Here is a 21,462-nt window from a genome sequence, read left to right as displayed (position 1 = left end):
GTAGCAGTGGGGGGATAATAGCCTCTGGGAAGGGACTGGGGCTGTGGGATAGCAGGTATAGTAGGGAGAGATGGTGCCTATAGTAGCAGTGGGGGGATAATAGCCTCTGGGAAGGGACTGGGGCTGTGGGATAGCAGGTATAGTAGGGAGAGATGGTGCCTATAGTAGCAGTGGGGGGATAATAGCCTCTGGGAAGGGACTGGGGCTGTGGGATAGCAGGTATAGGTAGGGAGAGATGGTGCCTATAGTAGCAGTGGGGGGATAATAGCCTCTGGGAAGGGACTGGGGCTGTGGGATAGCAGGTATAGTAGGGAGAGATGGTGCCTATAGTAGCAGTGGGGGATAATAGCCTCTGGGAAGGGACTGGGGCTGTGGGATAGCAGGTATAGTAGGGAGAGATGGTGCCTATAGTAGCAGTGGGGGGATAATAGCCTCTGGGAAGGGACTGGGGCTGTGGGATAGCAGGTATAGTAGGGAGAGATGGTGCCTATAGTAGCAGTGGGGGGATAATAGCCTCTGGGAAGGGACTGGGGCTGTGGGATAGCAGGTATAGTAGGGAGAGATGGTGCCTATAGTAGCAGTGGGGGGATAATAGCCTCTGGGAAGGGACTGGGGCTGTGGGATAGCAGGTATAGTAGGGAGAGATGGTGCCTATAGTAGCAGTGGGGGGATAATAGCCTCTGGGAAGGGACTGGGGCTGTGGGATAGCAGGTATAGTAGGGAGAGATGGTGCCTATAGTAGCAGTGGGGGGATAATAGCCTCTGGGAAGGGACTGGGGCTGTGGGATAGCAGGTATAGTAGGGAGAGATGGTGCCTATAGTAGCAGTGGGGGGATAATAGCCTCTGGGAAGGGACTGGGGCTGTGGGATAGCAGGTATAGTAGGGAGAGATGGTGCCTATAGTAGCAGTGGGGGGATAATAGCCTCTGGGAAGGGACTGGGGCTGTGGGATAGCAGGTATAGTAGGGAGAGATGGTGCCTATAGTAGCAGTGGGGGGATAATAGCCTCTGGGAAGGGACTGGGGCTGTGGGATAGCAGGTATAGTAGGGAGAGATGGTGCCTATAGTAGCAGTGGGGGGATAATAGCCTCTGGGAAGGGACTGGGGCTGTGGGATAGCAGGTATAGTAGGGAGAGATGGTGCCTATAGTAGCAGTGGGGGGATAATAGCCTCTGGGAAGGGACTGGGGCTGTGGGATAGCAGGTATAGTAGGGAGAGATGGTGCCTATAGTAGCAGTGGGGGGATAATAGCCTCTGGGAAGGGACTGGGGCTGTGGGATAGCAGGTATAGTAGGGAGAGATGGTGCCTATAGTAGCAGTGGGGGGATAATAGCCTCTGGGAAGGGACTGGGGCTGTGGGATAGCAGGTATAGTAGGGAGAGATGGTGCCTATAGTAGCAGTGGGGGATAATAGCCTCTGGGAAGGGACTGGGGCTGTGGGATAGCAGGTATAGTAGGGAGAGATGGTGCCTATAGTAGCAGTGGGGGATAATAGCCTCTGGGAAGGGACTGGGGCTGTGGGATAGCAGGTATAGTAGGGAGAGATGGTGCCTATAGTAGCAGTGGGGGATAATAGCCTCTGGGAAGGGACTGGGGCTGTGGGATAGCAGGTATAGTAGGGAGAGATGGTGCCTATAGTAGCAGTGGGGGATAATAGCCTCTGGGAAGGGACTGGGGCTGTGGGATAGCAGGTATAGTAGGGAGAGATGGTGCCCTATAGTAGCAGTGGGGGGATAATAGCCTCTGGGAAGGGACTGGGGCTGTGGGATAGCAGGTATAGTAGGGAGAGATGGTGCCTATAGTAGCAGTGGGGGGATAATAGCCTCTGGGAAGGGACTGGGGCTGTGGATAGCAGGTATAGTAGGGAGAGATGGTGCCTATAGTAGCAGTGGGGGGATAATAGCCTCTGGGAAGGGACTGGGGCTGTGGGATAGCAGGTATAGTAGGGAGAGATGGTGCCTATAGTAGCAGTGGGGGATAATAGCCTCTGGGAAGGGACTGGGCGCTGTGGGATAGCAGGTATAGTAGGGAGAGATGGTGCCTATAGTAGCAGTGGGGGGATAATAGCCTCTGGAAGGGACTGGGGCTGTGGGATAGCAGGTATAGTAGGGAGAGATGGTGCCTATAGTAGCAGTGGGGAGGATAAAGCCTCTGGGAAGGGACTGGGGCTGTGGATAGCAGGTATAGTAGGGAGAGATGGTGCCTATAGTAGCAGTGGGGGGATAATAGCTCTGGGAAGGGACTGGGGCTGTGGGATAGCAGGTATAGTAGGGAGAGATGGTGCCTATAGTTAGCAGTGGGGGATAATAGCCTCTGGGAAGGGACTGGGGCTGTGGGATAGCAGGTATAGTAGGGAGAGATGGTGCCTATAGTAGCAGTGGGGGATAATAGCCTCTGGGAAGGGACTGGGGCTGTGGGATAGCAGGTATAGTAGGGAGAGATGGTGCCTATAGTAGCAGTGGGGGGATAATAGCCTCTGGGAAGGGACTGGGGCTGTGGGATAGCAGGTATAGTAGGGAGAGATGGTGCCTATAGTAGCAGTGGGGGATAATAGCCTCTGGGAAGGGACTGGGGCTGTGGGATAGCAGGTATAGTAGGGAGAGATGGTGCCTATAGTAGCAGTGGGGGGATAATAGCCTCTGGGAAGGGACTGGGGCTGTGGGATAGCAGGTATAGTAGGGAGAGATGGTGCCTATAGTAGCAGTGGGGGGATAATAGCCTCTGGGAAGGGACTGGGGCTGTGGGATAGCAGGTATAGTAGGGAGAGATGGTGCCTATAGTAGCAGTGGGGGGATAATAGCCTCTGGGAAGGGACTGGGGCTGTGGGATAGCAGGTATAGTAGGGAGAGATGGTGCCTATAGTAGCAGTGGGGGATAATAGCCTCTGGGAAGGGACTGGGGCTGTGGGATAGCAGGTATAGTAGGGAGAGATGGTGCCTATAGTAGCAGTGGGGGGATAATAGCCTCTGGGAAGGGACTGGGGCTGTGGGATAGCAGGTATAGTAGGGAGAGATGGTGCCTATAGTAGCAGTGGGGGGATAATAGCCTCTGGGAAGGGACTGGGGCTGTGGGATAGCAGGTATAGTAGGGAGAGATGGTGCCTATAGTAGCAGTGGGGGGATAATAGCCTCTGGGAAGGGACTGGGGCTGTGGGATAGCAGGTATAGTAGGGCAAGGGGTTTAATAACAAGTATCAACAACAAGTGAAGGGCCACACTTGCCTTTCCTTACTTTATATTAATACAGTAGCCTCTGCAAGTCCTGCTTAGTCACGGGCCCCTTGTCCAATAGAAATGGCTCTCACACACACACACACACACACACACATATACACACATATATACAATCGCTCACTGACCCTCAGTTGAAATTACTGCAATTTCAGGTAATTGTGAGAGAAGATGGATTTTCCCCCCCAGCTGCCTAATCTGAGTGAAAGATCAGTGACCCACAAAGCGCAGTTGGAGAGCCCAGTAATTGCAAACCCTGAACCGCACTGCCCTCCCGGTGCCATCAAACATTCCTCAAATACCCGTCATGTGCGGCCGCCATTGCCATTAAATACATGAAGGGGGGGGGGCAATTAATGAATGTGCTATGGGATTCTGTAATACTAATGATGGGTAAATGTATGTACTGGAGATTTGTGTTAAACACTGTGCTGTGTCCTTGCTGGTCTAACATGAACAATGTTTGTGTTTAAAGGGAAAGTATATCTAATGTATAAGTAGCCTTTTATAGTAGCCAGTTATATATTAAAGCAACAGTAATCTACTGTATAAGGGTGGGGCTTATTCTATGCTCAGGATATTCCGTCTGTATATTTTTAAATCCCATCACTGCGATTTTATTTTAGAGAGTCTGTCCATATAATAAGCTTTTTATATGTTTTTAAAGGGGAAATTTACCTTTAAACTCAAGTCAGTGGGTAGTTTTAGCCTTTTAGCCAGTGGGTAGTTTTAGGCTATTTATCAGGTCTGTGCCGGGGAAGGTATTTATAGTGCACGGCCTATATGATTGGTTATTAAATCCAAGGGGGAATTTTCTAAGCAGGGGGGGCGGAATGGTATATAGGAAGGGAGAAATGAGCTGGCAGGGGGGTTGAACTTGGGACGTACAGGCCTAATTAAAGGCCACAGGGCCTGAAACGTTGTTATTTTTCTTTATTCGCAGTGAATAAATACACACTTTAAAAAAAAAATGCTCTTCCTTTGACTTAACTTGAAGGTTAACTTCCCCTTTAAAGTAAATGGAAGTCAAATGCTACTTGTGAAAGATATATTCTTCCCTTTTATTTTTTTAAATATCAAAGAGGTCAGCCCTGCATTGGCGCCCAATGCATCCCGGGCTCTGTTTGGTATCTAAATGGTTAAACTCTGCGGAGGCATGTGGCTAGTAGTTTCACCTTCATGGCTAGTACACATGTCATTATTAGTTCCCATGCACAAGGGCACTCGGACACGAGGGTCCCTCCGGCCTTTCTAGTGCCCTCCGGCGGCGGCTGGACTAAACTCCCGGCCCGTGGAAAAGGATTCTGGAGAGTTGGGCCGCCACCGGGGGGCGCCAGTCTGGGGTCTCCTTACGCTCAGTAGCAGGGGGTTTGGGGTAATCTCACTCCATTGATGCATGACTCACAGGCTTCATTCATGTCTCCATGTGTGTGTAGAAACATTGCAAAGCAAGCATTCCTAGAGAGTTTGCAGGACAACCTCATTGAGATGGACATTCTCCCCACCTCCCGACATGACGGTGCTTACAATGATGGGTATGTGACACATCCTATTGATTGTGCCCCATTTTGCATGATTTCACCCTTCCTCCCCCTTTATCTGATCCTGACATGCTGTGTTTTGTTCCTTCCGAGCGCTGATGCCGGCGGGTTAGAACCGCTGATATATAAGGAGGCTTCTGGGTGCCCAGAGCATGCCTTCTGTGTATGGTTGGATTTATACGTATAGGTAGGAGCTGCCATATTGTTTGCCTTAGACAGTATAAAGGTTGTTTGCGGGTGGGACGGCAGTGTTCAAAGTGCAAAATGTAGCCATTTTTTTTTTGCACCTTGTTCCCTGCCTGCCTGTCCTATTGAATTGTCCCAGCCCACCCCCATGAATACAGTGCTATGTGTGTTTGGCGACACTGTATTCATGAGGGGTGGAAGGCTGATCACCTACGTAAGTGGTGGTAGATACAGGCGGCAACCAGACCCTGAGCTTAATGCCCAATCGATATCTGGCCAGTTTCATGCCAGATGTTGGTCGGGCAGGCCCGTCGTTAGTGCCCATAAACGGGCCAATAAACTGCCTACAAGGGTCCCATCAGCTGAGACATTGGCTCTCCCACAGTTGATAAAGTGCCCGAAAATACTTTAGCCATTGGCATCACATTTGCCTCCCCCCATAGGCAAACAGAATGGCAGAGTAACTCCCAGCGTAACTCCCAGCCTAACTCCCAGCGTAACTCCCAGCCTAACTCCCAGCCTAACTCCCAGCCTAACTCCCAGCGTAACTCCCAGCCTTACTCCCAGCCTAACTCCCAGCGTAACTCCCAGCCTAACTCCCAGCCTAACTCCCAGCCTAACTCCCAGCCTAACTCCCAGCGTAACTCCCAGCGTAACTCCCAGCGTAACTCCCAGCCTAACTCCCAGCGTAACTCCCAGCGTAACTCCCAGCGTAACTCCCAGCCTAACTCCCAGCGTAACTCCCAGCGTAACTCCCAGCCTAACTCCCAGCGTAACTCCCAGCGTAACTCCCAGCGTAACTCCCAGCCTAACCCCCAGCGTAACTCCCAGCCTAACTCCCAGCGTAACTCCCAGCGTAACTCCCAGCCTAACTCCCAGCGTAACTCCCAGCGTAACTCCCAGCGTAACTCCCAGCGTAACTCCTAGCGTAACTCCCAGCGCAACTCCCAGCGCAACTCCCAGCCTAACTCCCAGCCTAACTCCCAGCTTAACTCCCAGCGTAACTCCCAGCATGCAGTTTGCACAAAGTTAACTGCAGTCTCATCACTAAATGAAGACCCCACTGTCACACAGACTCACAGTATTCTACAGACGCTCTATTTCCAGCCCACGACACATTCCGTCGGTAAGAGTTCCTGGTATTATCTGGAATGTGTAGGGGCCCCTCCAGTGCCACAAGGTGCGAGTCCCCCCCAGCCGGCCGCTCAGTGTCCTCCTATCAGTTATATTCCTACTTGACCTTGAAAGGCAGTTGGAGAAGCAACGTGATACGTGTTACTCTCCTGCGACTCCGTAGGCCCCTGTCAGTCGGTGGAACCCCCCGGTGATGCATGAGGGAGTAAATGCGATGCTTTATTTCAGCAACAACCAAATGATTTGCCCTTAAAGGAGAACTAAACCTCAGCAAGGGCAAGAAATGCTACACTGTGTTTTAAGCTTCTGTACCTGCCCAAGGCAACCACAGCCCCTTTAGTAGGGAATTTCTGTGCCCCCAAAGCTACCCACAGTAGCCCCCCATCTTGCTCTGGGCTACTGTCACCTACCTGAGCTTAGGGATCCACAGTATATATAAAATATAATCCACAAGGAGACCGGAAACCCATTATCCAGAAAGCTCCAAATTACAGAAATTTTACTCCGTTTTAATCAAATAATTCAGAATTTTAAAAATGATTTCCTTTTTCTCTGTAATAATAAAACAGTACCTGTACTTGATCCCAACTAAGATATAATTACCCCTTATTGGGGCAGAACAGCCCTATTGGGTTTATTTCATGGTTAAATGATTCCCTTTTCTCTGTAATAATAAAACAGTACCTGTACTTGATCCCAACTAAGATATAATTACCCCTTATTGGGGGCAGAACAGCCCTATTGGGTTTATTTAATGGTTAAATGATTCCCTTTTCTCTGTAATAATAAAACAGTACCTGTACTTGATCCCAACTAAGATATAATTACCCCTTATTGGGGGCAGAACAGCCCTATTGGGTTTATTTAATGGTTAAATGATTCCCTTTTCTCTGTAATAATAAAACAGTACCTGTACTTGATCCCAACTAAGATATAATTACCCCTTATTGGGGGCAGAACAGCCCTATTGGGTTTAATTAATGTTTTATTGATTTTTTAGTAGACTTAAGGTATGGAGATCCAAATTACATAAAGACCCCTTATCTGGAATACCCTTGGTCCCGAGCATTCTGGATAACGGGTCCTATACCTGTATTAATTAAGATTCACATTACTTAGAAACTAGGGTATTCTCCATCTAAATTAATAATCAGCATTCACAGCTTCTATGACTGATACAGAGGCTTAGCCCACTGAGCACGTGCAGTGCCACTGACACTCATATGATGGCCTGACCAGATCCAAGATGGGCAGCTGCTGTAGGTAACTTTACCGTTATAGTTCTGCTGAATCTCCAGGCTGGTACAGTAAGTCCAGTATATAAAATACAGCATTTCTACTCACATTATTTTTGTATGGTTTTAGTTCTCCTTTAAAAAGTGAGTCCAGTTCATGTGATCTGTGTTACAAAAAGTAAAATAAAATGTCCCCTTCCCGTTGGTGGAAGGGCTTTCAGCTGTAGGCAAATACCAAACGACCGTGCAGTATCGGTATTGGATGGATTATCCTTTGTGTATATAGTGCCGCCATGTTGGCTGACTTGGTTGTTCTTCTTCTTGTAGGCATTTTCTGTTTAAGCCTGGAGGTACCTCCCCGCTGTTCTGCACCACGTCGCCCGGGTACCCCCTCACATCCAGCACCGTGTACTCTCCCCCTCCGAGGCCGCTCCCTCGCAGCACCTTCTCCCGGCCGGCCTTTAACCTGAAGAAGCCGTACAAATACTGCAACTGGAAATGTGCCGCCCTGAGCGCCATCATCATCTCCGTCACTCTGGTGATCCTCCTGGCCTACTTCATTGGTAAGGGTGCAACCTGCAATTCTACATGCTGGGACTTATGGTCAGGCTTGGCCACTGCCCGTTACTGAGGGGTCCTGCCAGGGAATGGGTAGGAAGATGGTGGGAGTTATAGATCACCGCTAGGGACAGGATTACACGTAAAGCGGTAGTTTACCTTTAAAACTTTTTAGGGGTTATGTAATAAAAGGCACTAAGTTCAGGGTAGAACGGGCCACCGGGACCCAGACCCGACCCTTGCTGGCACTCGCCCTGCCTACCGTTCCTCCCCTGACGCATTAAACTTATACGTGCTCACAGGAGGACGTCGGGTGAAGGACCCTGCAGGAGTTAGGGAGGTTCAGCTGGGGCCCCTGCGGGGGATGGGGGGAAGGGGGTGGAGTTAGGGAGTGCTGGGGATGCAGCCGGTGGGGGCACCTGCAGGGCCCCAAGGGCAGCAGCTCCGGTGGGCCCTGCACCCCCTAGTCCCAACCTGACTAAGTTTGCCCAGGAGCAGAAACCTATAGCAACCAATCAGCAGGTAGCATATTCTGACCACCTTTTAAAAAGCAAGCATCTTATTGGTTGCTATGGGTTCCTGCTCCTGGGCAAATTTAGTGCCTTCAATTACATATGGAGGGGTATGTTATAGAATGAGCAATTCTTAGCAACATTTCAATTGGTCTTATTTATATTTTTATATTATATAAAAATATAAATAAATATATTTATATTTATATAGTTTGATTATTTGCCTTCTTTCAACTCATTTTTAAATAGGGGGGGGGGGTCACTGACACTGGAAGCCAAAAAATCTGTTGCTCTGTGAGGCTACAAATGAGGCTAGGGTCATTTGGACCCTAGCAACCAGATAGCTGCTAAAATTCCAAACTGGAGAGCTGCTGAACAAAAAGCTTAATAATTCACAAACCACAAAGAATAACAAAAATGAAGACCAATTGCAAAGTGTCCCAGAATAGCCCTCTGTACATCATACTGAAAGTTAATTTATGTGTTATAAAGCCTTAGAAATCACCTTATCAGTGATGTCATCAGTTATAACTGGTGATGTCATGCATCCTTTCCCACGTATAAAGCCAAAATCCATCCCTTTGGGTCCATCTCTTTGTTATCAGTATCTTAAGTGAAATTACGTGACCCAAATATCCAGATGTTGCTGAATAACCAGTCGCTCGAGAGATCGCAAGATACCCGACCACTCTGGCCAAGTTGAACTCACGTAATTACCCCCGATAATTGGTCTTTTCTAAAGGAGCCATGAATTATTCAAACTCAAATTAATCTCTTCGGCTCTGCGCAAACATATTTAACAAAGAGTCTAACTGATCTAATCAACAAGAGGGGGGGGGGGGAAGATATTTAATTAGATTTTGATGAAAAATTGTGTTTAATTTATTGCGCAATCAATTATTAAGTACAGCGATGGGGAGAGCCGGCTGGGTTTACTAATTAACTCATTTAAAAATTATGAATAACCTTTCGCTGTGTAATTAGTTCCTACGTCCTGCCACGTTAGCGTTAGGCCATACTAACTGCAATGAGCTTAATAGAAATAAAGGCTGGACTTACTTATTCTTTAAACTGAGAATCACTGAGGAACGGCCATTTTCTCTACTTCCTGTTGGGATGTTTCCAGTGACTTACTTCCTGTCCTGCTGATTGATCTACTTCCCCTTGGAATGTTCCCAGTGGTTTCAATTAAAAGTAATTGGGGAACAGCCATGTTTGCCGTGCCTTGCTTACTGCCTTGCTACTTTATCTACTTCCTGTTGAGATGTTTCCAGTGACTTACTTCCTGTCCTGCTGATTGATCTACTTCCCCTTGGAATGTTCTCAGTGGTTTCAATTAAAAGTAACTGGGGAACAGCCATGTTTGCTGTGCCTTGCTTTCCTGCCTTGCTACTTGATCTACTTCCTGTTGGGATGTTTCCAGTGACTTACTTCCTGCACTGCTGATTGATTTACTTCCTGTTGGAATGCTCTCAGTGACTTACATCCTGCACTGCTGATTGATTTACTTCATGTTGGAATGCTCTCAGTGGTTTTCTTTGAAAGTAACTGAGGAGCAACCAAGTTTTCTGTGCCTTGCTTCCTTCCTTGCTACTTGATCTACTTCCTGTTGGAAAGTTTCCAGTGATTTATTTCCTGCCATGCTGGTTGATTTACTTCCTGTTGGAATGTTCTCAGTGACTTACATCCTGCACTGCTGATTGATTTACTTCCTGTTGGAATGCTCTCGGTGGTTTTCTTTGAAAGTAACTGAGGAGCAACCAAGTTTTCTGTTGCTTCCTTCCTTCCTTGCTATTTGATCTACTTCCTGTTGGGATGTTTCCAGTAACTTACTTCCTGCACTGCTGATTGATTTACTTCCTGTGAGAATGCTCTCAGTGGTTTTCTTTGAAAGTAACTGAGGAGCAACCAAGTTTTCTGTGCCTTGCTTCCTTCCTTGCTATTTGATCTACTTCCTGTTGGGGTGTTTCCTGTGACTTACTTCCTGCACTGCTGATTGATTTACTTCCTGTTAGAATGCTCTCAGTGGTTTTCTTTGAAAGTAACTGAGGAGCAACCAAGTTTTCTGTGCCTTGCTTCCTACCTTGCTGCTTGATCTACTTCCCGTTGGAAAGTTTCCAGTGATTTATTTCCTGCCCTGCTGATTGATTTACTTCCTGTTGGCATGTTCTCAGTGAGTTAGTTCTTGTCTCACTGCTTGATTTACTTCCTGGTGGAATTATCTGGGTGGATTACTGATTGATTTACTTCTTTTACCTGTTGGAACGTTTTTAGTTACTTAATTCCTGCCTTGATGATTCCGTTCCTGTCCGAAGGTTCTCCATCAGTTACTTCCTGTGCCACTGTCTGATTTACTTCCTGTTGGAATCTTACAAGCAGCATCTTCCTGCTCATTGCTTGATGAAAGGGAAAAATAACCCCCTTTTTGACATTCGGTTGGGCTCACTGTATGTACAATATCTGCCAAATAGAAATCTATATGTATTTTTGTTTACACAGATATACCTAATCCCACAGACTGAGAGGAAAACAATGATTTTCTGACTCGTAGGAACCATTTTTCAACCTTTCTTTCACCTCATTCCATTTTGAATTGATGGATACTGGATTTGAAGTCACTCTGCTTTCCGGAGATTCTGGGCACCACCCACCATGGAAAGGAGAGGAAGTTCAAGTCCCAGAATCCTGGGAGGGGTTAGGAAGTGGTTCCTACGAGTCAAAGGAAGCCTAATGCTTTTCTCTCAATCAGTAGAATTATGTATGTAAACATATAAATATATACTAATTGTAGAAGGTTTAGGTGTTTATACCAAGGGGGTATTTTTTCCTATAACTTCCTGTTGGAATGTTCTCAGTTACTTACTTCCTACCCCACTGCTTGATTTACTTCCTGTTGCAGTATTCTCAGTGGCTTACTTCCTGTCCTGCTGCTTCTTTAACTTCCTGTTGGGACAGATATTGTCTTTCTTGGCTCTAGGATTGTGGTTCCCAGATTGTGGCCCCATTAGAGGTGGGTTTAGAGCCTTGGTTGGGGGGTCCAACAACCACCGCTGTAGCTATTGGTGCTATTTACAGCATGGAGTCCTATTTCTTTGCTCTAAGGCCCCACATTTAGACCAACACCCTGACCTTACCCATTATTAGATTTGCAAGTAAGGTCTCTACAGGCTGCAGTGCTGTTAAGGCAGAAACCTCAAGCCCTTCAGAACAGCCTCTCTGTGCAAAGAGGAAAATGCAAGGCCATTATTTTTTATTTTTACCATTTTAGTATAATGTATATTCTGTGTTTTACGTAATATCCAAAAAGGAGAGAAAGCTGCCAGTGCAGAATTTCAGAACAACTGGTGACCAATTATGATAAGAGGAACAGCCCCCTAAGTTTGCTCATAGCCTGTACAGAGAGATACCATAAAACTATGGCACATAGGGATTCCCCTGTACTAAGCACAATTCAGCAGGAACAGCCCCCTAAGTTTGCTCATAGCCTGTACAGAGAGATACCATAAAACTATGGCACATAGGGATTCCCCTGTACTAAGCACAATTCAGCAGGAACAGCCCCCTAAGTTTGCTCATAGCCTGTACAGAGAGATACCATAAAACTATGGCACATAGGGATTCCCCTGTACTAAGCACAATTCAGCAGGAACAGCCCCCTAAGTTTGCCCATAGCCTGTACAGAGAGATACCATAAAAGTATGGCACATAGGGATTCCCCTGTACTAAGCACAATTCAGCAGGAACAGCCCCCAATATAAATAGTTTGGGCCCAGGGACAATGCCATCTCTTCCCTATAATAAAACCAGCCCTAGGGACCATGCCATATGTTGGCTCGCCTCACCGCCGCTGGTTAAATAAGTCATCAAGGACTTCATCTGCTCCTTAGCAGTTCTGCCCCATTAGGTTTCTTGCTGGACACATATAAAAATTAACTCTGAAAAGCTCCATTGAGTCCCTGCGCGTCGCCGGCGCCGTTGCTAATCTTCCTTTCGAGAGCACAAATCACCAGGAATGGGCCCAACATGCCACAATTATATCTCATCAGAAGTCGCGGAGTCGTCCCACGGCGTCCCAGCCCCCGGATTGGTTTCAGTTTTCCGACATCGTCTGCCCTCATTCTCCTAATTATAAGCAATGCCCAAGTGGGGCCGACCCATGTATATATATATATATACAAATTAAATCTTCGTTATAAGGATCTTCAGGGCCACGCAGTAATTGACTTTTCCTAGTTGCTAATAAATAGAATACAGGCAGTGTCAGAGGCAGGAAGGGGCTGTTTTACATGGATTTCTGATTGGCTTTGCGCTCTAATTAATGGCGTCTCTTGGGCACAGAATTGCACTTTGCCCCCTGTATAACAAAGTGCCAGGCTTGTAGGTTTCATGCAATAAATACAAGCTCCGCGCACAGAACTCATTATGTGGCATTAGCTCAGCAGCTTCTCTCTGCCCCCGTCCTATTCCAACGCCCAATTGTGTCCAATGAAACAACAGCCAATTATATGGCTCTTATTAAAGCCTTAAGGGCCACATGGAGTCATGTGATTATTTGGAGGCACCAGAGTATCATGGCGGCTTTGTTGGAAGGTGGGCAGTGGTTGGGGCCACAGAGAAACACTCAGAGCAACTGCTGATTTAAATCCTTTGTACCAACCAGGCTTCCGTACCTCAGGGGCAGCTCTTATATGTGGCAGGCTTACCTGAGGGTTTGGAACTGATGGGGGTGCTGAGATGTGATGTGTCCGTGCGTCATGCTTCCATCTAGGATAGAATGTGAGGGAGGTTTTTTCTGTGGCCCTTTTGGACTGCATTTATTTTTGTGGAAAAATATGGAGGTATCTTTTTTTTTTTTGAGGGTAACTTCTTGACTACATATGGGGGTATATTTTTGCCTGATAACACATTGGGGTGGGTTCTGCTGGCTCACACATGGGGGTACCATTCTGCTGGCTCACACACAGGGGGGTACCATTCTGCTGGCTCACACATGGGGGGGTACCATTCTGCTGGCTCACACATGGGGGTACCATTCTGCTGGCTCACACATGGGGGGTACCATTCTGCTGGCTCACACATGGGGGTACATTCTGCTGGCTCACACATGGGGGGGGTACCATTCTGCTGGCTCACACATGGGGGGTACCATTCTGCTGGCTCACACATGGGGGGTACCATTCTGCTGGCTCACACATGGGGGGTACCATTCTGCTGGCTCACACATGGGGGGTACCATTCTGCTGGCTCACACATGGGGGTACCATTCCTGCTGGCTCACACATGGGGGGGTACCCATTCTGCTGGCTCACACATGGGGGTACCATTCTGCTGGCTCACACATGGGGGGTACCATTCTGCTGGCTCACACATGGGGGGGTACCATTTCTGCTGGCTCACACATGGGGGGGTACCATTCTGCTGGCTCACACATGGGGGGTACCATTCTGCTGGGCTCACACATGGGGGGTACCATTCTGCTGGCTCACACATGGGGGTACCATTCTGCTGGCTCACACCATGGGGGGGTACCATTCTGCTGGCTCACACATGGGGGGGTACCATTCTGCTGGCTCACACATGGGGGTACCATTCTGCTGGCTCACACATGGGGGTACCATTCTGCTGGCTCACACATGGGGGGTACCATTCTGCTGGCTCACACATGGGGGGGTACCATTCTGCTGGCTCACATCATGGGGGGTACCATTCTGCTGGCTCACACAGGGGGGGTACCATTCTGCTGGCTCACATCACGGGGGGTACGCATTCTGCTGGCTCACACACATGGGGGTACCATTCTGCTGGCCTCACACATGGGGGGGTACCATTCTGCTGGCTCACACATGGGGGGGTACCATTCCTGCTGGCTCACACATGGGGGGGTACCATTCTGCTGGCTCACACATGGGGGGTACCACTCTGCTGGCTCACACATGGGGGTACCATTCTGCTGACTCACACATGGGGTACCATTCTGCTGGCTCACACACAGGGGGGTACCATTCTGCTGGCTCACACATGGGGGTACCATTCTGCTGGCTCACACACAGGGGGTACCATTCTGCTGGCTCACAACACAAGGGGGGGTACCATTCTGCTGGCTCACCATGGGGGGTACCATTTGCTGGCTCACACATGGGGGTACCATTCTGCTGGCTCACACATGGGGGTACCATTCTGCTGGCTCACACATGGGGGTACCATTCTGCTGGCTCACACATGGGGGTACCATTCTGCTGGCTCACACATGGGGGTACCATTCTGCTGGCTCAACACAGGGGGGTACCATTCTGCTGGCTCACACATGGGGGTACCATTCTGCTGGCTCACACATGGGGGTACCATTCTGCTGGCTCACACATGGGGGTACCATTCTGCTGGCTCACACATGGGGGGGTACCATTCTGCTGGCTCACACATGGGGGTACCATTCTGCTGACTCACACAGGGGGGTACCATTCTGCTGGCTCACACAGGGGGGTACCATTCTGCTGGCTCACACATGGGGGTACCATTCCTGCTGGCTCACACATGGGGGTACCATTCTGCTGGCTCACACATGGGGGGTACCATTCTGCTGCTCACACATGGGGGGTACCACTTCTGCTGGCTCACCAATGGGGGTACATTCTGCTGACTCACACAATGGGGGGTACCATTCTGCTGGCTCACACAGGGGGGTACCATTCTGCTGGCTCACACATGGGGGTACCATTCTGCTGGCTCACACACAGGGGGGGTACATTCTGCTGGCTCACACACAGGGGGGTACATTCTGCTGGCTCACACATGGGGGTACCATTCTGCTGGCTCACAACATGGGGGTACCATTCTGCTGGCTCACACATGGGGGTACCATTCTGCTGGCTCACACATGGGTGGTACCATTCTGCTGGCTCACACATGGGGGTACCATTCTGCTGGCTTCACACATGGGGGTACCATTCCGCTTGGCCTCACACACAGGGGGGTGTACCAATTCTGCTTGGCTTCACACATGGGGGTACCATTCTGCTGGCTCACACATGGGGGTACCTATTCTGCTTGGCTCCACATGGGGGTACCACTTCTGGCTGGCTCACGACATGGGGGGTACCATTCTGCTGGCTCACCATGGGGGTACCATTCTGCGACTGCATATTCAGGGGGGTAACCATTCTGCTTGCTCCACACAGGGGGGTACCATTCCTGCTGGCTTCACACATGGGGGTACCATTCTGCTGGCTCACACATGGGGGGGTACCATTCTGCTGGCTCACACATGGGGGTACCATTCTGCTGGCTCACACATGGGGGTACCATTCTGCTGGCTCACACATGGGGGTACCATTCTGCTGGCTCACACAGGGGGTACCATTCTGCTGGCTCACACAGGGGTGTCTCTTTGTGTTACACGACAAGGGAAGGCAAGGAACACACCGGACTCCATGCCTGCTGTGTATAAATGAAGACTTGGGAGGGCACCATCATGTCCTTGTGCTTGAGAAGTGACAGAATCCCGGCAGCTGTTGGCCTGCCCTCCACTTTCCCAATCAGTCCCTTAATTTCACACTCTGTAATTGATTTGTTTGGTTATTTATTACACACTCACCTCTCCGGCCTGGGAAAGTCGAGCATCTAATGCGAGGCTGCCAACGTGCTTCACAGATTTCTGCTGACCAGGGTGAATTCTGGGGGCCCCCATGCTCCGCTGAGCACGTCCTGTCCATTTTCTCTCCCCGGCTATCTATCAAGATCATCTGCCTGTGTTTGCTAAACTCCTTTACTTTATCAAGATGTCCCAGGAGGTGGCCATTTTCTTGACCTTGCGAATAACTGTCTTTGTGAATCTTTAGCATCCATTGGCTTTTGTCTGTTTTTCTATAAAAGCTTGTGTTCCCTATAATAGGAGCAATAGGGGTTGCCTTCCCCTTTAATTGTTAAACAACAGAGCTTTCAGTAGGGCAGGGCTAGGAGGGTCCTGGTTTCTCAGCAGCTGTTGAGGAAAACACAGATACAAGTACAAAGGACATATTACTTTGTGTAACAGTTGTTAGATCTATTGAGAATATACATCATGGAGATACAACCAGTGGCCCTCCAGTTGTTCCTAACTGGCACAACCAGGTGGGGTGCAAATCAGCCTAATGGGGGCCCAACCTGAAGGCCAGTTAGGCTGAGATTTTGGAGGTTACTGCTTATATAGTGTCCTACATAATCGTGGTCCTTTAGTGACAATAACAAACATATCTTCATATATCTTGTTATTGGTCCTATGTTGGACTATATAGGGGAACCCATAAATCTCCCTGGAACAAACTCAAGCAGATACAACTTGTGCAACCCTCACAGTATCATGGATTTACAGTTCATTCAATACGTTTCCATTGTATTTGTAAGAGAGAGGGCAAGAGAGACCCCCCCCCCCCCAATGTATGGGAAATTAACCTATTTGTCATTGGTGGAAGACCTTGTCAATCCATCTCGGTCTGTTTGATTGGTGGTGGTGACTCTTCAGTCCTCTCCGTAAGGGGAAATTTAGCTGCAGCTAACCTTCTATTCCATTGGGTTATGGCCAGAAAGCTGTAGGCCAGTGATCACCAACCAGTGGCTTGTGAGCACCATGTTGCTCCCCAACCCCTTGGATGTTCTCTCAGTGGCCTCAAAGCAGGGGCTTATTTTTGAACTCTTTTGGGCAAGTTTTGGTTGCATAAAAACCAGGAGTACTGCCAAACAGGGTCTCATTTAGGCTGTCAGTCCACAGAGGGGCTGCCTAATAGCCAATCAGAGACCCTATTTGTAACCCCAGGAACATTTTCCATGCTTGTGTTCCTCTCCAACTCTGAATGTGGCTCTTGGGTAAAAAAGGTTGGGGATCCCTGCTATAGGCATATGGACTATGTATATACAGACAGTGGCAGAGCAGTTCTATTACTTGCTCAATACAAATGTACCCTATGGTAAAATACCTCCCAGAAGATCTTGCCCCTTCTGGTCTCTCCATCTACTTATCTCCAGCATCTTGCTGTCTTTCCATCTGATAAAGCAGAATGAAATATAAAACCATTGTTGGGGGTTTCATTTAGTTGGTACCCACTAAACCAAATGGCTATAATCGTTTGCCCCAGGCTGCTGCATGTCTCCTTCCCAGGCACTATTGCACCACCCCAGCAGGGGCATATTCACCGAATGCTTCTGGCAAGTTCACTATACTGCCCATTCTGAGAAGAAGACACAACTTGGTGGCCCTCTACCCAAGGACAGTATGTTTTATATAAAAGATGGGCACTCTCCTGTGAAATGCCATTTCTGTCCATGGAACCCTGCCTCAGCAGGGGCAGATGGTAACATTAAGATCTTGAGCAGGAATCCCCAACCTTTCTTACTCGGGAGCCACAGTCAAATGTAAAAAGACTTGGGGAGCAACACAAGCACCATAAAAGTTCATGGAGGAGCCAAATAAGGGCTGTGATTGGCTATTAGGGGCCTCTATGCACCCTATCAGCTTACAGGGGCTTTATTTGGTAGGAAATCTTGTTTTTATTCAACCAAAACTTGCCCCCAAGTCAGGAATTCAAAAATAACTCCCTGGTTTGGGGGCACTGAGAGCAACACCCAAGGGGTTGGGGAGCAACATGTTACCCCTGAGCCACTGGTTGGGAATCACTGCTCTAGAGCTACAGTTTATCGTTATTTGTCTTTAACCTTGATGGTTCCACCTCTCATCTACCCACGGGTTTGTTGCGGTGAATCTTTAGCTCATTCCTGGGCTGATTTATCACTCTGGTTAATACAAAGCTATTCCCTTTTGTCTTGGCTTAACGCTAATGAGATTGCATTACAGCCTGCATTCTACCAGCCCGAGATAAGGAATTAGTAAATTATTGGTTGGCTTCATATCTTTTGGATTACGCTGGTATAGATTGGAGGCTGAAGTGTTAACCCTTTCAGATGCCAGAGCAAAGTCTTCGCTCGCTGCATTGATACTATAAGTAAACAGGGCAATATGATGCTTAAAAACAGCCTTAGGGCGAAGACACACAGAGCTACTAGTAGCAGCTACTTGTCGTGGCTACTAAAACAGACAATGCTGATCATTTACTGATAACTGTCTCTACGTGTGTTTTAGCAGAGGCAATTCTCAGTATTGTCTATGGCAGGGGATTTTCTGGAGCTCAGTAGCCATGAAAAAGTAGCTGCTACTAGTAGCTCTGTGTGTCTTCACCCTTAAGGTGGCCATACACGCACGATAATATCGTACGAAACCTCGTTTCGTACGATATTCGGTGCGTGTATGGTATGTCGGCAAGTTGACCGATATCGCAGGAAGCTGCTGATATCGGCCAACTCGCCGATCGGACTAGTTTTAAAATTTTGATTGGGCGCCATAGAAGGCGCCTGACCAAAATTCTCCCTTCAGCGCTGAATCGGCAGAAGGAGGTAGAAATCCTATTGTTTCTACCTCCTTACCTGCCGATTCAGCCCTGAATGGTGTGTGGCGGATCTGACGATGTTTCGTGCGACCGATGGTCGCACGAAACATCGTCAGATCACCACGTGTATGGCCAGCTTAGGGTGAAGACACACGGAGCTACTAGTAGCAGCTACTTGTAGTGGCTACTAAAATAGACAATGCTGATCATTTACTGATAACTGTCTCTGTGTGTTTTAGCAGAGGCAATTCTCAGTATTGTCTATGGCAGGGGATTTTCTGGGGTTTAGTAGCCGTGAAAAAGTAGCTGCTACTAAGTAGCTCCATGTGTCTTCAGCCTTACACGTTGATAGGGTAGAGTCTCTCCATGCTTATAGAGTTAAATATAAAGAGTTAACATCCAAATGAAATCACAACCAGTTGTGGGGGCTAGGGTGGTCCGAGATACTTTGCCCCTACGACCCGAGGCTTTTGTTCCCCCTGTATTACATAATGTGATGTATCTTGGCTCCTTGAGAAAGAACTGCAGAAAATGTCATGTTAATAATTCACAAAAAAATATAATTAAATCATAGAAAGTCCGTATAAAGAAGGGCTTAGGGAAAGCGCTTAAATCCTAAGCTCTCGCATCAACAGAGTAAATCCAGATGGTGCTCAGCCTGGAGAATATGAAAATGTTACGACTCAGTAATGTATCAAGCTGCCATGGTACATCCTCCGTCACATCGCTGTGCCCTGGCATTACACCCAATAATGGCACTGCTTACATTCCCTGCCAATGGGTTACATTGCTATCATATGAGCAGGCCCAGAACAATTAAACGGTGCCACCTAAAGGGCCGAAGGAGGTACCAACACTTCAGAAACGGCCCATTTAGTGTTGGCACTGATAACTCCCTACCATGTAAACTGTATGTTCTATAAATACAGGTATGAGATCTGTTATCTGGAAAAGCCCCAGGTCATGAGCATTCTGGATAACAAGTCCCATACCTGTATCCCTATAACTACAGACCTATTGGGTCTCAGTAGTAAAGGTGCCCATACACGGGCCGATTGTAGCTGCCGATATGGGGCCCATAGACCGATTCTGCAGCTTATCGGCCCATGTAGGGGCAGCAACGACGGGCCTGCCTGACCGATATCTGGCCTGAAATTGGCCAGATATCGATCGGGCAGGTTAAAAGATTTAGTCGGATCGGGGACCGCATCGGCTCTTTGATGCAGTCGCCGAACCAACTGCGCCCATTGCTCCTGTTATAATTCGATCGTTTGGCCTCAAACCTGTCGAATTGGAAGGTTCTCCAGTTGACTTTCCAATAAGTATATTGGTGACCTGGGGTTGGAAAACATTTCTCAGAGCAGATCATCTATCCAGCCAATGCTGGGTTTAAAAACCAGCCATAGTGTGAGGCTCCATATCAGATATAGCTGAGGGATATGGGAGCTTAGTAACAGCTAATGGCCATAGGTTGGCCGCCTCTGACCTTTACAATCACCAAGGTGATTATATATCTGATAAGACAGACATGGTAAAAGGGCAGGTTATTGGGAAGTTCCTGGGCTTAATGGGGCTTTACCATCGATCAGATGGCCCTCAACGCAGTCCAAGAAGACATACTTTTTCTCCATTCCATGATCTCCATTCATTATTAAGGGGACATTTAAAACTGAGGCCAAGGGCTGTACTGATGAAGCTCTGTTTTTACACCCCAAAAAATATATAAAATTGCATTTAGTCCTACCCTAAAACCAACCCCAGTGAAGACCATTTGCAAAGTTGCTTAGATGACCTCCATTAGAAGTACTAAAATAAATTTATGATTGTATTTCTCCGCCCAATGGTTTTCTTTTGCTAATGATAGAAAACACACAGTTGTTGTATATGTAGGACATGAGCTGGGAGGCAGCAGGAGGGGGGGGGGGACGCGGTGCAACTATATCAGAGTAAAAGCTTTGATGCGACCCGAGAGCAGGAACAAGCCTGGGGATACAGCACGTGTCACGCCGCTTCTGGTTATGATTTATAGAGTAGAGAATTGAGGGATTCTTTTAAAATTCCAAACAGAACCGGAGGCTTGAGGTTTGCTTTTGTGAAGGACCTCTGGCAAGTTCTGACTACCAATGAAATATCAAAACTCTTGGCCCATTAGTGTATCGTAGACCCAACACCCGCAAAGTCCAACACCTCTTCTAATAGTGGGGGTTTTATTCTACTCAAAATTGGGGGTCTATCTAAAATGGGGTATAGTAATGGGATGAATATATATAGACCTGGGAATTATGGGTTTTGACTCGTGACCAAGTTGGTGGCCCATTGGACCTTGTATATGCATGAAATTTACCCTGCCCAATCAATAACCTATCAAGGTCTCAAAACAGACTTTGATTAGGCCAGGGATCCCCATCTTTTTTTTTATTCATGAGCCACACTCAGATGTACAAAGTGTTGGGGAGCCACACAAGCATGAAAAATGTTCCTTGGGGTGCCAAATAAGGGCTGTGATTGGCTATTTGGTAGCCCCATGTGACTGCTGGCCTGCAGGAGGCTCTGCTTGGGATAAAACTGTGTCTCTGGGCTTCCAAAACTTGTCTCCAAGCCAGAAATGTAAAAATGGGCAACTTGGGTTCATTATCTTTAAAACCAATAACAAT

The 21,462-nt window shown here is 48.0% G+C and overlaps 1 protein-coding gene across 5 annotated transcripts in view; it reads left to right on the top strand.

Annotated features, from left to right (window-relative positions):
* tenm4 (teneurin transmembrane protein 4) overlaps positions 1-21,462 on the top strand; it is an 811,512-nt gene that overhangs the window by 655,685 nt on the left and 134,365 nt on the right. For 3 of the 5 annotated variants that reach the window (XM_031895582.1, XM_031895584.1, XM_031895583.1), the window contains 2 exons: positions 4,667-4,765; positions 7,654-7,889. In XM_031895582.1, coding sequence (XP_031751442.1) covers positions 4,667-4,765; positions 7,654-7,889 — 335 coding nt within the window. 5 annotated transcript variants of the gene reach the window in all.

Source organism: Xenopus tropicalis, chromosome 2 (assembly GCF_000004195.4).
Source record: "Xenopus tropicalis strain Nigerian chromosome 2, UCB_Xtro_10.0, whole genome shotgun sequence".
Lineage (NCBI taxonomy): Eukaryota > Metazoa > Chordata > Amphibia > Anura > Pipidae > Xenopus > Xenopus tropicalis.
This window is presented reverse-complemented; position numbering and strand designations above follow the sequence as displayed.